The following is an 18,037-nucleotide window of genomic DNA, read 5'->3' as shown; positions in this document are numbered from 1 at the left end:
ATAAATTCATGATGGAACTACATATTGTATCAAATCTTAATAAAATTGCATTTTACTGCAAAATATGGTCTTCCACATAAAACCCAGACCCAAACCCACTATACCAGCGGTATAGTGAAGTACCGCTTTAAAAGGATTTATTGCGCATAGAAATGAATACTTACAAGAAGCAAGATAAGGTCAGGCATAAAACATGGTGTTGCGAGTACAAAAAACGTTGTGCGTTCCACGATAACGGAAGTGACGTCAATAAGAACCGGAAATTACGTCTACGTGTTTCACCCTCCCACGGGGCGTCATCAAGGACCTCCGAGGTAAAATCCTTTTAAAGCAGTACTTCACTATTAGCCCATTGTAGTGCCGGCGGCGTCCCATGATGATGGCCGGACGTCATTCGGCATCGCGCGCATGCGGTCAAACGTTTGTCACGGAAATGACAGAAGCTTCTGGGGCAACACCTTCCGGAACGCTGAGGAGACTGCCATTCTCCATCTACATTGTTACTTTATTACTTCAACTGCGTGTCATATGTATTAAGGTATTGTCAGCACTTCCGGTATTTATTATTCTCCTTATTAGTTTTTAAAGTTTAGTTTAAATTTATCATTCGATAATATATAGCACATTCACTGCACTACTTTCATTCATTTAATTTCACCTTTTTGTTACATAAACTGAATTCAATTTTTGATTAATGTTTTTATTTTCACATCAAATCACATGGCACTTATATGGACTCTCATTGTTGCCATAAAAATAAGTACAGAATTAAATCTTCTTATATACTAATTATAACCAACGATTTAAATATTTAATCATTGGTTATTCACAGTGGTAATATCCCAAATATCCTAAATATTTTATTACTTTTTGAATTGAATGTAAAAATAGTAAGTCTCTTATGACAGACCACAGGTGCCTGTTCGCTCCCTTCCTCATGTCTTTGGGATCGCTGAAATTAGCTTTTAAAGAAATCTCTGGCTATAGGACATGTTTTTCTCTCTTCCATAGTCTTGATTGCTAAATATACATTTATTTGTGTGATTAGTTATATTGGCAAACAAATCAAATGATTACTAAAATGTAAAATACTTCTTTTTCTCTGCATAGAATAAAATACCACCCTGAAGAAGACCATAATTAGAAGGGTCGAAACACGTAGGGGTTTTATGTGGAAGACCATATTTTGCAGTAAAATGCAATTTTTGATTTAATAAAGAATTTTTATTAATGATCTTTGAACAATTTCTTGGCTGCTAAAAAAAACCCCATGAGGGAATTTTTCCATTATATAAAATGTTTTGGAGTGTGCAGCACCAGTAGCTCACACACATGTGTTTTTCTATTCTACAACCCCACACCATAATCCCCCCTCCATCAAATGATTTGGACCAGTGCACAAATCAAAGTCCATAAAGACATGGATGAGCGAGTTTGGGGTGGAGAAACTTTACTGGTCTGCACAGAGACCTGACCTAAACCCGACAGAACATCCTTGGGATGAATTCGAGCAGAGAAAGCGAGCCAAGGTTTCTTGTCCACATCAGTGCCTGACCTCACAAATGCGCTTCTGGAAGAGTGGTCAAACATCCCATAGACACACTCCTAAACCTTATGGAAGCCTCCCCAGAAGAGTTGAAGCTGTTATAGCTGCAAAAGGTGGGCCAACTTAATATTGAACCATATGGACTAAAACGCCATTAATATTCATGAGCATGTAAAGGCAGGTGTCCCAATATTTTTGGTAATATAGTGCATCTCTTTTACTATGTCTTTGCACCTAGAACTAAATTGTGGACCCATATTCTTGACCCCTATCCATTTTAAACTAATACATGTTTCTACCCCACTGTCCTGCAGTAGTACTTAAAGTGGTTGTAAACCCCATTCATGTAATCTGGCCTGGGCACATACAGTGGGGACGGAAAGTATTGCTATTCGTATCTAATGTGATACTTTGTTCTGCATTGTGCACTGTTACAAAAAATTTTGTTTGCTAACACTTTTGCATCTTCTCGTGGTCTAGGTACTTGTAAGTTACCTGTATAATCCACTTAGGGGGTCAGTCCACCCAGTATTGTACATGTGGCCAGTCACTCCCTGACCTGCAATACAGTGTCTCTGGTATCTTGGATACTCAATATAGACACTACAGTGCGTAATACAATGCATAGTAATGCGCTGTATTCCAAAAATAGTGTATTCACTACCTTTTTGCTGCTTTAGGCAGTCTTTTCAAATGAATGGGCTGTCTTCCTACAAAGCATGTTAAACCACAACAGTTTGAATCTGACATAAAGGATCCCCCAGGAACATCCACTATTGGTCTACCCCTGCATGAACTGGCATAGGGGCCTGAAACAGAAAGTCAAAATTGCCTGGCCATTTAGCGCAGTGGATGTCCACTTATGAGCTAAAGGGGACCTCTGATGTGGCCCCTGACATCACCAAAGGGCGGCACATAATGTTCAATATACAGTGGGGATGGAAAGTATTCAGACCCCCTTAAATTTTTCACTCTTTGTTATATTGCAGCCATTTGCTCAAATCATTTAAGTTCATTTTTTATTCCTCATTAATGTACACACAGCACCCCATATTGGCAGAAAAACACAGAATTGTTGAAATTTTTGCAGATTTATTAAAAAAAAAAAACTGAAATATCACATGGTCCAAAGTATTCAGACCCTTTTCTGTGACACTCATATTTAACTCAGGTGCTGTCCATTTCTTCTGATCATCCTTGAGATGGTTCTACACCTTCATTTGAGTCCAGCTGTGTTTGATTATACTGATTGGACTTGATTAGGAAAGCCACACACCTGTCTATATAAGACCTTACAGCTCACAGTGCATGTCAGAGCAAATGAGAATCATGAGGTCAAAGAAACTGCCTGAAGAGCTCAGAGACAGAATTGTGGCACAGCACAGATCTGGCCAAGGTTACAAAAAAATTTCTGCTGCACTTAAGGTTCCTAACAGCACAGTGGCCTCCATAATCCTTAAATGGAAGACGTTTGGGACGACCAGAACCCTTCCTAGAGCTGGCCGTCCGGCCAAACTGAGCTATCGGGGGAGAAGAGCCTTGGTGAGAGAGGTAAAGAAGAACCCAAAGATCACTGTGGCTGAGCTCCAGAGATGCAGTCGGGAAATGGGTGAAAGTTGTAGAAAGTCAACCATCACTGCAGCCCTCCACCAGTCGGGGCTCTATGGCAGAGTGGCCCGACGGAAGCCTCTCCTCAGTGCAAGACACATGAAAGCCCACATAGAGTTTGCTAAAAAAAACACCTGAAGCACTCCAAGATGGTAAGAAATAAGATTCTCTGGGTCTGATGAGACCAAGATAGAACTTTTTGGCCTTAATTCTAAGCAGTATGTGTGGAGAAAACCAGGCACTGCTCATCACCTGTCCAATACAGTCCCAACAGTGAAGCATGGTGGTGGAAGCATCATGCTGTGGGGGTGTTTTTCAGCTGCAGGGACAGGGCGACTGGTTGCAATCGAGGGAAAGATGAATGCGGCCAAGTACAGGGATATCCTGGACGAAAAACCTTCTCCAGAGTGCTCAGGACCTCAGACTGGGCCGAAGGTTTACCTTCCAACAAGACAATGACCCTAAGCACACAGCTAAAATAACGAAGGCGTGGCTTCACAACAACTGCGTGACTGTTCTTGAATGGCCCAGCCAGAGCCCTGACTTAAACCCAATTGAGCATCTCTGGATAGACCTAAAAATGGCTGTCCACCAACGTTTACCATCCAACCTGACAGAACTGGAGAGCATCTGCAAGGAATAGCAGAGGATCCCCAAATCCAGGTGTGAAAAACGTGTTGCATCTTTCCCAAAAAGACTCATGGCTGTATTAGATCAAAAGGGTGCTTCTACTAAATACTGGGCAAAGTGTCTGAATACTTAGGACCATGTGATATTTCAGTTTTTCTTTTTTAATAAATCTGCAAAAATGTCAACAATTCTGTTTTCCTGTCAATATGGGGTGCTGTGTGTACATTAATGAGGAAAAAAAATGAACTTAAATGATTTTAGCAAATAGCTGCAATATAACAAAGAGTGAACAATTTAAGGGGGTCTGAATACTTTCCGTCCCCACTGTATATATGTAGTGTTTACTTATCTCTCTCCAAAGCTCCAAGTCCCATGTCTTTCTGTTGCTCTGTTCCTCTGTTATCAACAGAGTTACTTCTGAGGGTGCTTAGAAATAGACAAGCAGAGAGCTGATTTGTTCACAGTACAGCTCTGCATGTTTCTTCGCTCCTCTGCCTATGTGGAGGGGGGTGTGTGCCTTTCCTCCAATCAGCTCTCACACAGTGTATCCCCAGACTCTACACCCATTGCTAAAACAGGAAGAAAATTTTTAACACCATGTGCACATTCTAAAGAGTACAGAAAGCTATAGACAGCAGAAATACATGTAAAACTTATGTAGGGAGATTTGTTTCACCTCGGTGTATCATCTGAGGCTATTCACTTCACTGGGTATAGCAGAGGGTTTACATCCACTTTAAGGTAAAATTAGTAATAATATTTTTTTTTTAAGGAATGCACAGTGATCTCAAAAATTTGCAGAGGAGTGAATACTTACAATTTGCAGTTATCACACATCCTGCCAAAGAGAATATCATACTGTCTTCTAAGACCTGAAGAAAACAAATGTCAGATTTCAGGATTATTACTGTATCTGCATGTGCACACATAAGGTAACCTGATGAAATGGTGTCAAACTGCCTAACACTATTCAGTCATCTAACATTTAAAGTGAAACTATAATGGTTTGAAGTCAATGGTTATATTTTGTTCACCTTCATACATAATTAAGTGCAGGGCTGAACCAAGACATTGTGCTGTCTGGGACCAAGAATGAATGAAATGTATATAGGAGTATAAGGAGGACCTGTCATGGCTCTATACATGTGTATAGGAGTATAAACAGGACCTGCCATGGCACTATACATGTATATAGGGGTAGAAAGAGAACCTGTCATGGCTTTATACATGTAAAGGAATATAAAGAAGACCTATTATGGCTCTATAAATGTATGTAGGAGTATAAAGAGGACCTGTCATGGCTCTATACATGTATAGGAGTATAAAGAGGACCTGTTGTGGCTCTATACATGTATATAGGAGTAAAAAAGGACCTGTCAGGGCTTTATACATCAATGTAAACAGACAGATCCCCATTCTGACAGGGGAAGAGACAAAGTTCTGTTGTTCCTAGCGATTAGGAACAGCGATCGCGATCCTCCTCCAGTCAGTCCCAACCCCCCCCCCCCAGGGAAAACATTTAACCCCTTGATCGCCCCTAGTGTTAACCCCTTCCCTGACAGTGACATTTACACAGTAATCAGTGCATTTTTATAGCACAGATCGCTGTATAAATGTCAATGGTCCCAAAAATGTGTCAAAAGTGTCTGATCCGTCTGCTGCAATGTCACAGTCCCGCCTAAAATTGCAGATCGCCGCCATTACTAGTAAACCTTTACCTGCCTTCAGTTGCGAATTGTCACTTGCCGCAGTCACCTGCCTTTAGATGCGAATTGTCACCTGCCTTCAGATGCGGATTGTCAGCTGCCACACGTTGCGGATTGTCACTTGCCATGTCACCTGCCACAAGTTGGGGATTATCACTTGCCACAAGTTGCAGATTGCCACAAGTTGCGGATTATCACTTGCCACGTCACCTGCCACACATTGCAGATTGTCACTTGCCACACGTTGTGGATTGTCACTTGCCTGCTACAATTGTCACTTGCTGTGTCACTTGCCTGCTAAGGTGCGGATTTCACTTGCTGTGACCCAGAGTGAAGTTACAGTGAGGGCAGAACTACAGTGATGCAGGGCGGGATGTGAGAGATGTCATCTCTCTACTCCCTGACCCGCTGATTGGCCATCCCGCCCGCTCACCTGCCGACTGTCCTGTTTGCCGGCTCACCTGCTGACTGGACCGCTTCCGCTCGCCCACTCACTCGCCTGCCGAGCCGCCCACCCACTTACCTGCCAAGCCGCCCGCCGATTTAACCTACCCGCTGAGCTTCCCGCCCGCTCACTCTCCCGCCGAGCCTCCAGCCGGCCCACGGCTGCCGCCCCTCTTAAAAATGCCGCCTGGGACAATGGTCCCATTGGGTCCCATGGTTGGGCCCGCCCTGATTAAGTGTATTTCCACATTTGCAGCCAAATAGAGAAAGGGAACACAAACATATAGGAGGGGTTTTCTCAAATTTGATCGCAAAATTGGAAATACACTGTTTGGGGGGGGGGGGGGGGTTAAAAACAGAGAACAGCAGAATCAGTTTGCTTTCAGACTGATGCATTCACATTAACATGTCATAAGCATTCAACTTAAAAGGTGGCCAGAGGGGGGGAGAAATAGGTAATTGCCGCAAGTCATTTGTCTTGTATACACATTTTAGTTTGAGCAAGTTGGCTCTGAAAATCAGAATTTTTAATAAAGTAGAAGGCTGAGAACAGTGTTAAAAAAAAAAAAAAAAAAAAATCATAGAGCTACACCTACTGGCTGTAGATAGGATGTAAAAAGCTTACACACCCCTGTAAAATGCCAGGTTTTTGAGATATAAAAAAAAAATCAGTCCTAAAGTGCTCCAAATCTGTCAGGATTGTGAGGGCATCTTCAGTGAGCCTTCTTCAAGTCACCTCAGATTTTCAACTGTATTCAGGTCTGGGCTCTGGCTGGGCCATTCCAAAATTTTAATATTTTTTTTGCTGAAGCCATTTTTCATAAGCCCCTCTGCCTTGACTAAAGCCTCAGCTCCAGCTGAAAAAAAACAGCCCCAAAGCATAATGCTTCCACCACCATGTTTCACTGTGGGTATAGTGATGTGCAGTGTTGGTTTTGCACCAAAAATATATTATTGAATTATAGCAAAAAATTACATTTTTTGTTCTAACCAGATCTTAATACAGTTTCCAAAATGATTTGGCAGAGTTCATGTAGGTTTTTGCAAAATGTAGTTAGGCGTGGATGTTGCCAGCCTACCCACAGTCCAGACATATGAAGAATGCAGGAGATTGTGGTCACATGTAGTACACAACCAGTATTTAAAAGAAATTCCTGCAGCTACTTTATTGTTGCTGTGGGCCTCTTGGCAGCCCCCCAGAAGAGAAGACAGGCTTCAGCACAAGAAGAACAACATTTTGTAATGGCCCAGCCAGAACCCGGGCTTGAACCCAATTGAAAGTCTGTGGACACACCAGAAGAGGGCTGTGCAAAGGAGATGCCCTCGCAAATTGATCGATTTGGAATGATTTACAAAGTAGAGTGGGCAAAGATTCCCAAGGCAAGATGTGACTACTACCACAAAAGGTGTGAATGCAGTCATAAAATGAATAGTTGCTTTAACAAATTTTAAGTCTAACATATATGTGAACCCTCACCTTATAAAACAATGCATACAGTTTAAAATAGAAATGCAAATCAAAACATTTGCGTATATACAGTACCATGCAAACATTTTAGGCAGGTGTAAAGAACTGATGAAAGGCAAGAATGCTTTCAAATATATACATTTAAATAGTTTTATTAAAAATTACAAAATACAAAGTAAGTGGACAAAAGAAATCAAATCAATATCTGGTGTGACTACCCCCTTTGGTTTCAAACTAGCATCAATTCTTACACTTGCACAAAGTAATTTTTTAGGATTAGAGTCAGGTGTATGATTAACCAAATATACCAAGCAGGTGCTAATGATCATTAAATTTCATATGTAGGTTGAAACAGTCCTTAACTAAAAACAGAAACAGCTGCATAGGAGGCTTAAAACTGGGTGAGGAGCAGCCAAACTCTGCTATTTGTGATAGCTTGGGCAGTGACAGGTAATCCTTACCGAAAAATCTGGGGGTCTATTAAATAGAGATTGGTTTGATCAGATGCTTTACAAGCCAAGTAACCACTTGTAAACAAACCGAAACTGGAAGTGGCAAAATCCTCATCAGTCCCACACGCAAGACATTTTCATGAATGTCAGCGTGAGCACAATAATTCTACCACCAGACATCCTGTGAAATTCTAAACTGGTAACACAAAGGCTTTTAAAGCATTGCCTTTGGAGAGTTTTCAGTACCGTAGTTTGTTGGCATTCCACACGCAATTTTAAAGTGTGACAAGCTCAGTATCTATTTACTCGGCTTAACATCAAATTTGATATTTTACCAAACAATAGGGCATTATATTGTGTTTGTGTGCACTAGATTCAAATGATTTTTTTTTCCAAAAAACTTGCATTTGAAAAATCACTGAGCAAAGTCTCATACAGTCTCAGAGCGCAGTTTTTATACTTTTACAGGTGTATAAAAGACACCTGTCCACAGAATCTTTTTCTTCCATTCAAAGCTCACCATCATGGGCAAGACCAAAGAGCTGTCAAAGGATGTCAGGGACAAGATTGTAGACCTGCACAAGGCTGGACTGGGCAACAAGACCTTGAGCAAGAAGCTTGGTGAGGAGACAACTGTTGGATGATTATTCACAAATTAAATACCATCAATCATCCTTGGTCTGGAGTTCGATGCAAGATTTTGCCTCATGGGGCAAGGATGATCATGAGAAAAGTGAGGGATCAGCCCAGAACAACACGGAAGGAGCTTGTGAATGATCAAGGCAGTTGGGACACAGTCAACAACAAACCATTGGTAACAATACGCTGCCATGGATTGAAATGCTGCAGCGCCTGCAAGGTCCCCGTTCACAAGAAGGCACATGTACAGGCCCGTCTGAAGTTTGCCAATGAACATCTAAATGATTTTAGAAAAGGATTGGGAGAAAGTGCCGGGGCCAGATAAGACCAAAATTGAGTTCTTTAGCATTAACAACTCACCATGTTTGGAGGTATAAAAATGCTATGACCCTAAGAACACCATCGCTACAGTCAAGTCCCTACAGTCAAGCATGGAGGTGAAAACATTATGCTTTGGGGCGGTTTCTCTGCTAAAGGTACAGGCCGACTTTGCCGCATTGAGGGGCCAATGGACAGGGCCATGTATTGTAAAAATTTGGATGAGAACCTTCTTCCCTCAGCCAGAACACCGACCATGGGTCATGGATGGGTCTTCCAGCATGACATTGACCCAAAACATACCACCAAGGCAACAAAGGAGTGGCTCAAAAAGAAGCACATTAAGGTCACGGAACGGCCTATCCAGTCTCCAGACCTTAATCCTATAGACGATTTATGGAGGAAGCTGAAAAACTTTAAGTGACAGCCAAGAAACCTTAAGGACTTAGAGAAGATCTGTAAAGAGTAGGCCTAAATCCCACTTGAGATGTGTGTAAACCTGGTAACCAACTACAAGAGAGGTCTTACCTCTGTGCTTGCCAACAAGGGCTTCTCTACCAAGTCATGTTTTGCTTGGGGATTAAATACTTTTATTACTCTTTTTTATTTATAACAACATTTGTATTGTGTGTTTTTTCTGGCTTTTTGGTTGATATTCTGTCTCTATCATTTTAAATACATCTATGATAAAAATGATAGACCCTTAATTTCTTTGTAAGTGGACAAACTCAAAATCTGGCCTGGGGGGTCAAATGGGTAACTTAAAAATAATAAAATAAAACATTTCAAAAGTGAGTAATTCCTTGATCAGATTTACACATAAATTGAAGTTAGGTTAGCCTGATAAGAACTGCACTGAAAGCAAGAACAGAAAATGAAAACAGAAACAGGTTAATGGCAAGCTTGGAGACTGTGTACTCTGATGGCTGCTTATGTACCTGCTTGTCACTAAGGTTCCCTTGTAGTAAGGCATCCACAAACACATGACGTCCAAGATTTTTCCCTCGTCGCTCTTTAATAGCTTTCTTTAGCAGAGCTTCCATCTCCATCAGAGCTTAAACCACAAAAGGAAATTATTATTTCTCTTAATCTGATAAAGAACAGCCTTTCCATAAACTTTTGTCTAAGGGAAAACTCAACCAAGATAATGCTGTTAGGAGTTCTATATCCACCTTAATCTTCAGTCATGTATGAAATTATAAAGATGCCAATAAGTTAAAACATAGGATTCTGGCAATATTAGAACCTGTGGGTGTTCTGCCCACTGTTGCTGACTGAAAGAAGGACCCAATAAATCTAATTTATTATTAGTATGACTAATTTTCTGCTTTTCCCAGAAGTCTTCATAGAACTGGAAGTCGGATTAGAGGGATCCTTTGCAATTGGAACTTCATTCTTGTGGACATCCTTTCTGAGATTCTTCACAGCTAAAGAAATGCAAATGATATGGCGAGGATATGAAGGATCTTAATTATCATATTTTGTTCTGCAAATATTGAGAAAAGCGATTCTAGTATATTCACTGAAATGTCATCACCCATTTTTTAATTTGTATCTCTCACATCCCTTTAGAACGCCAGCACTTTATGTTTAAGTTTTATTTCACAGAGTGTTACATTTCATGCAATATTCAGTGCCCATAAGTTAAAATAAAAGACTACTCAGATGCCCAGTAAGCAAAAAGGTGTAAAAGGGGTGTGGGTATTTAGGAACTGCTGACATTAAACAGCATACTATTACCATGGTGGCAAGGAAGAGAAGTGTGTGTGTGTGTTAGAAATGTATGGCTGGCTGTAGACTTAATTCATCCTAACACTAAACTGCAAAACATTGTGTAAAGAATTTGTTATATTACTTTTCTTAATGAAGCTGTAAAGTCCCTTTAAGGCCCTTTCACACTTGTGCGACCTGAAAGTCTTGCGACTTGAAGCAATGCCTGTGTAATCTTGAGGTCTATGGACCTTGAGTTGCATCAGAGTTGGACCAAAGTAGTGCAGGGACTACTTTGAAGTCACACAGATATGAATGGTACTCATTGGAAATCATGGGGTATGACTTTTCACGTGACGTTGCAATGACAAGTCGCAAAAGTGTGAAAGGGGCCTAAGTATAAATGTACAAAAGAAATAAAAGTACTTTGGATGTCTAAAGAAATATAGTGAGCATATTGAAAAATGTAATTAAAAAAAAAACAAAAAAAAAAAAAACACCACCACACAAACAAGTAGAGGTTACCTTCAACGAAAGCTGCAAGTCAAAATGACCAGTAGATCCAGATATACAGGGAGCTGAATATATATGTAAATCTTCAGTAAAATTTAAAAACTTAAGCTGACCATACATTATACAATTTGCTTATTTTTTCCTTTAGATTCACCTTCAACTATGTAGTGCAAGGGCCTGCCTGTCTGCATACAAATTGAAAGGGTTTAGGTGTGACCACATATATATGGTTTTGGTAAATCTAAAGGAAAACTGTACAATGTATGGCCAGCCTTACAGCCTTCTCTCCTGCTTCCCCTTACTGCTGTGTTAGGCCACCATTAAGAACTGAGAGGTGACAAGTGAGGGGCAAAATTTGGTTTTCATATAACAGCCCAAAGCTTATATAAAACATCCTTTAACGTGCATTTTTTCACTAAAGGGAAGCACTCATTTGACAGCTTTCACACTGTAGCTAGGAAGTAGCTTCTTTGAAAATCTATTCTTTTTAGGGTAAAATAAACCTACAAAAGCTAAGAAAATATAGCAATCTATTCTTTAGCTGTCCTTATTTTAAAATGTAAAACCCCTTAGTTGTGGCACTAATACAAACTGTAATAGCCTATTCCAAATACAGAAATAACTGGGGATTAGGAACAGAGCTAACTATTGTTCAAATGTGTCAGATATTTAATTTTGATGTTCAGAGAGAATACAATTAAATATAATTTAAACAAGTTAAGAAAAAGTTAACTATTTAATTAACAATATAGTGGGAAAAAGTATTACCTGCCAAATTCCGGAATGAGGTCTTCTGCAAGGGAAATGCACCCAGCCGGTCCGACAGAAGCCCACCAAAAAAGGTCTGCCGACCAACTCTCGATCAGTACTCTCAGCCAATGGCCGAGAGCACTGACCTGAGTGTTCTGGCAGGGCGGGGGGATGGGGGGCGTCCCTCCATCAGAACACAATAGCACAACAGGGGAAATCGCTGTACTAACATTGGATTGTTAGTACAGTGGCTCCGATTTGAGCTATTAGTTTAAAAAAAAAAAAAAATAGTAGTGTGTACGAGGCTTTACTCATTTACCCATAATTGGCCAGGTTTAGAAACCCTGGTCACTGCTTGATACAAATAATAAAGCAAAATACAATGGCAATGCCCAGATGTCCTATGCACACTGAGCTAAAATACTGTATATCCACAGAGAGGCTGTGCTGTGTAGCTCACATACCAGAAGAGAGAACTCTGGGGCATAAAACATATAAAGAAAATAATCAGTTACTCTGTCAACACTCTGAAAATGCTTCTGTTGTTTCCTGCTTAGAATTAAAGTGGCCCCATCCCCATATAAGACACTTAAAAGTTTGATTGCATTAAATATTTACCTGGTCACAGAAACCACTGCTATGGGATCCAATGGCTGCTGCTAATGCGATAAAATGACAAGGTATTTGCTCATGTAATCCATTTAACCACTTGCCTACAGGGCACTTATACCCCCTTCCTGCCCAGGCCATTTCTCAGCTTTCAGCGCTGTCACACTTTGAATGACAATTGCGCGGTCATGCTACACTGTACCCAAACAAATTTTTTATTAATTTCCTTCACACAAATAGAGCTTTCTTTTGGTGGTATTTAAGCACTGCAGGGTTTTTTACTAAAAAAAATAAAATAAAATAAACACTTTTTTTTACTTAGTTTCTGTCAGTAAATTTTGCTACTAAGTAATTTTTCTCCTTCACTGCTGTGCGCTGATGAGGTGGCAATGATAGGCTGAACTGGTGGGCATTGATGAGGTGGCACTTATGGGCACAGATTAGGTGGCACTGATGAGGAGGCACTAATATTCCACACTTATGGGCACTGATCGACAGCAGTGATGGGCATTAATGGGCAGCACTGAATGGCATCGCTAATGGGTACTGATTGGTGGCACAGGTGGGCAATGGTGGGCACTGGTGACACTGTTGGCGTGATATTGTAATCAGGGCACTGATAATCAGTGCCCTGATTACATGTGTAGATGTCCCCCTGCGTAGAGATGCCGCTGATTGGCTCTCCTCGTCACACACTCTGTCAGTGTGAGGCAAAGAGCGCTGATTACATAAAGAAAAATTATAAACTGCGCTAAATAAAAAATATTAGGTAAGGTGGAAGTGTTGCCTACCACCAGCAAATATTGATAGAATTATGAGAAGCAATAATAAACACAGAAAAAGTCCAAATCTTCAAAGATAGTAGGATGTTCAGCTTAATTGTAGGTAACAGTCCAAAATAAGCTATGATTGCCCTTACCAGAACTTCAGTGATAATGAGCGGATGGCATAAAACCCTGCCAGGGCCTTAGGGATAATAAACCAGTCAGCACCTTCCGTTTTCAGATTAAAGTCCCCTCAATGGATGCAGGAGAAGAAACAAACAGAAAAAAACTGGCCATAGTGTAGTATATCAGATGCTTAGCATGGACAAACAAAAATACCAAACACCCTGGTGAGCACACAGGAACAACCAAAAAAAAAAAAGGGGAGGGAAGTGAAAAAAAACCCCACCACCGTGGCTGTAGATTGTGCTTACCGACTCAGGGTGATAAGCAGGCTCTATGTCAAACTAGGAGCTGATCAGTAGTTGACAAGGAACACTTCGATTCGTCCACATTAGCCCGAAGTCCATACCATCAGTATACAACCCAGAATATAAATGATAAACTTTCCATGGTGAAGTACCTGGCAGTCAGGTATCCAAATTGTGATCTCAGCAATATCACCAAAGGTGTGCTAGAGGTTATTGAAGTGGAACTACTTGAATTAGAGTGAGAAAGTAGATGCAGACGCTTTGCTAGCGTCTGCATCTACTTTCTCACTCTAATTCAATTTTTTTTTTTCCACTTCCCTCCCCTTTTTTTTTTTTTTTGGTTGTTCCTGTGTGCTCACCAGGGTGTTTGGTATGTTTGTTTGTCCATGCTAAGCATCTGATATACTACACTATGGCCAGTTTTTTTCTGTTTGTTTCTTCTCCTGCATCCATTGAGGGGACTTTAATCAGAAAACGGAAGGTGCTGACTGGTTTATTATCCCTAAGGCCCTGGCAGGGTTTTATGCCATCCGCTCATTATCACTGAAGTTCTGGTAAGGGCAATCATAGCTTATTTTGGACTGTTACCTACAATTAAGCTGAACATCCTACTATCTTTGAAGATTTGGACTTTTTCTGTGTTTATTATTGCTTCTCATAATTCTATCAATATTTGCTGGTGGTAGGCAACACTTCCACCTTACCTAATATTTTTTGTTTAGCGCAGTTTATAATTTTTCTTTATTCTGATTGGTGTTGTCGCACTGTTTACTGCTGCTCATTTATATGTGTTTCTAGCGCGGAATTTTTTTATATATAGCGCTGATTACATGGTTAAAGAGCCGCGGCTCTTTACAGAGATCGGGGTCGTGGCGTGTCCTAGCAACATTGAGCGGCGGCTTCTGCGCGCGAGAGCGGGCGTTCTGGGACGCCGTCATATGACAATGTCCCAGAAAGAGGGCCGCACTGCCTGCCGTCATTTAACGGTGGGCGGGCGGCAACTAGTTAAATAAGAATCCCAGGTATGAATAGTTTATACATAGCTACATTGGTCCAGCTTGGAGCAATGTACCTATGCATATACCATACCGTGCCAAACACCTTGGACTCCACTGATCTCCACTCAATTTCGGCTAATTTGCTGAGTGGATGTCCTGCTGCATTCTGAACACAGGAGGTCAGTTGCTTGGCTTATGCACCATTCAGAGAATGCTTTGCAGTTTCTGGGTGAACGCAAAGCATTCTTCGAATGGACGAGGTGGAGATTTGGGGTGCTCTCCACCCGACCTGGAAGCAAGTGGAGATCACTAGATTTGCAGTGTCTACTTCAGTGGTTTCCAGCTTCCAGGGGGGGATGTTTCAGGTATGGTATAGTCATAGATACATTGGTCCAAGCTGGAAAAATGTAACAATGTATAAATTATACATACATGGAATTCTTCTTTAAAGGGGAAGATAAACTATGCTGAACTCCACCCCCTTCATTAGAGATGACATAACTGATGGTCACCTGAACCATGTGACCAACTTCTGTGGCATAGAGCATTGGTTTCTAGAACCAAGATAAATACTGCAGGGCTTCTGCAGGCTTGTATGGCTTTCAGGTATGTGGCCTTGAAAACTGGGGATTAGTCTTACCAGAATTTTTGTTTTCAGTAAGCTTCTAGAAGAGTACTGTCAAAAATGAGGACTCCTCCCTGTCCAGACAGAAAGCCACCAAAAGTAAAAGGATGAGCTTTTCTAACCACAGCCCAGTTCTGTAATAGATAAAAATGAAGCAAGAAAAAGCAAATTGAAATAAGTAATGCTGTTGTGGAAGATTCCTAGAAACTGAGCAACCGGTAAGACCAACTCCTAGTTTTCCCAAGTTAACTATTTCTTGGAGGCCCAGCAGAGACCTGTGGCACCTTTGCACATGCATGGGGAGTTCCCACCAGTTATTGGTTGAGCTGGTTGAATTGATTAGCTATGCATGTGCGCACACCATGAGGTTTCATGACCGCTTTACCTGCGATATCTTTGCGTATGCGCTGGAAACGCTTACACATGCGTACATGCACCACAGGTCTCTGCTGGATCCCAAAGCCCGGCAGCATATCTATGTGTGTAGATGCAAAAGTAAGAAGTGTTGTACACTACAGCACAAAAAAAAAAAAAAAAAGTCAGAAACACTTAAAACAAAAAAAAAAAAAAAAACAATTCCAACTGAGTGGGAATTTTGGGGGGGGGGGGGGGGGGGTATGGACAGTGGAGTCAGGTGTAAATAAGCTATTTTAGTGGGTGAATGTCTGCTTTAAGCATTGTCTTTGCCATCACTGCCACCAGTCAAAGCTTTATAACAATAAGGGCGTTACCCCACTCTAAGCATAAGCAGAGCAGCACAGAACCAACATCAGTGGATTTGAGGAACAATAAAGAAATAAGCTAAACATTCAGGATTCTCAACGACATAAAATCCTCAAGCATATCTAAACCCAAAACCAAGAATTTACCATATTGCAGCTTACCAGTGGTTAGATAAAGTGGCTGCAGTAGCTTTAATTTTTTTTCTTCTATTTTCACATGGTGATCTTGCAAGTAACACACTTCCTGCTCCAGAGTGACAACGCTCACTCACTGTACTGTATCTACAGAGGAACAGCTTTATCACCTTAGGTCTGATCTAAACCTAAAAATACCTCCTTCCCCTCTATTGCACAGACAGGAGGCGCTCTGTAGTTTACAGAAGATAGCTAGGAAAGCTGATAACGTGGTTTGTTATTTCAGTTCAGTGAACAGGAAGTTACAAGGACACATGAATCCTAGCAAGGTCAGATATTTTTCTGTATTTGCAGTGAAAAAAAAAAAAAAAAAAAAAGGAAAATAAACAGTCACCACATCAAAGACTGGTTAGCTGAAAGATATTCAAGTTTTGTTCTTGGGTTTAGAAATCTTTTAAAATTTCACAACTGCTAACGTTAACTAGCATTGGTAAAGCCAAGTGTTGGAGATTTAGGAGCATACGGGCAATCTTTCCAGTGAATAGAACTTCTTTAAGCTCACCATTTTCATACTGCTTTTTCCGACTTGGACTCCTTTCTATTGAACCATCAAGGAAACCCTTTCCAATCTCAGACCAAATCTAAATGGAACAGATACACAAGAATCAAGTAAAACATTGTGGAAGGTCTCTTTTTAATTATGTTTTTTATCTTTTTTTTACAAGGAATTTGCACATATATCTGTGCATGAGTAAATAAATAGGCATGATATATCATCACTAACATAGGTTTCAACTACCCGTGTCTCGCCTTACCTACAAACTCACACTTCCTTTCGCACTGCTGAGGAATCCATAACCGTCATTCTGCTGCCAACACTATGCCCTCTGAGAGGCCCACTTTGCACTAAGGTGTCCTTTTATGAAACTGAGATCAGCGGCGATCCCGAGTCTCACCGCTGATCTCAGCGCTTTACCAGTTTATGAAACTGAGATAATCAGCGGAGAACATGTTCTCCGCTGATTATCTCAGCACAGTGAGAATTCACAGAAACGGCCAGTTTATGAAGGTGCGATCTCCACACCTCACTGGCGATCTGTGACAGAATTCTCACTTTCTGATTCACCATTTCAGAAGTGGAGAATCAGAGTGAGAAGCCTGAAACTGGCTGATATTCTGGAGAAAGAAAGAAGTCTTTTGACTTCTTTCTTTCACCAAACAGTCAGAGCACACCTTCCCACCATTACACACCCCAAAACCAGCAGGATAGGAATTTATAGTGTATGTATATATATATACACATACATATATACACACAGAGATAGAGATGATAGAGATAGAGATAGAGATGATAGAGATAGAGATAGATGATAGAGATAGAGATAGAGATGATAGAGATAGAGATAGAGATGATAGAGATAGAGATAGAGATGATAGAGATAGAGATAGAGATGATAGAGATAGAGATAGAGATGATAGAGATAGAGATAGAGATGATAGAGATAGAGATAGAGATGATAGAGATAGAGATAGAGATGATAGAGATAGAGATAGAGATGATAGAGATAGAGATAGAGATGATAGAGATAGAGATAGAGATGTAGAGATAGAGATAGAGATAGAGATGATAGAGATAGAGATAGAGATAGAGATGATAGAGATAGAGATAGAGATAGAGATGATAGAGATAGAGATAGAGATAGAGATGATAGAGATAGAGATAGAGATAGAGATGATAGAGATAGAGATAGAGATAGAGATGATAGAGATAGAGATAGAGATAGAGATGATAGAGATAGAGATAGAGATAGAGATAGAGATGATAGAGATAGAGATGATAGAGATAGAGATGATAGAGATAGAGATGATAGAGATAGAGATGATAGAGATAGAGATAGAGATAGAGATAGAGATAGAGATAGAGATAGAGATAGAGATAGAGATAGAGATAGAGATAGAGATAGAGATA

At 40.6% G+C, this 18,037-nt stretch overlaps 1 protein-coding gene across 4 annotated transcripts in view; it reads right to left on the bottom strand.

Annotated features, from left to right (window-relative positions):
* CYP20A1 (cytochrome P450 family 20 subfamily A member 1) overlaps positions 1–18,037 on the bottom strand; it is a 99,176-nt gene that overhangs the window by 50,544 nt on the left and 30,595 nt on the right. For all 4 annotated transcript variants that reach the window (XM_073633311.1, XM_073633312.1, XM_073633313.1 and 1 more), the window contains exons 6-8: positions 16,631–16,709; positions 9,750–9,865; positions 4,602–4,656 (exon numbers count right to left, since the gene is read on the bottom strand). In XM_073633311.1, the coding sequence (XP_073489412.1) occupies positions 4,602–4,656; positions 9,750–9,865; positions 16,631–16,709 (250 nt within the window). The remainder of the gene's footprint in view (positions 1–4,601; positions 4,657–9,749; positions 9,866–16,630; positions 16,710–18,037) is intronic.

The sequence above is a fragment of the Aquarana catesbeiana genome, linkage group LG06 (genome assembly GCF_042186555.1).
Source record: "Aquarana catesbeiana isolate 2022-GZ linkage group LG06, ASM4218655v1, whole genome shotgun sequence".
Classification (NCBI taxonomy): Eukaryota; Metazoa; Chordata; class Amphibia; order Anura; family Ranidae; genus Aquarana; species Aquarana catesbeiana.
The sequence above is the reverse complement of the archived record's forward strand: the minus strand, read 5'-3'. Positions and strand labels throughout refer to the sequence as shown.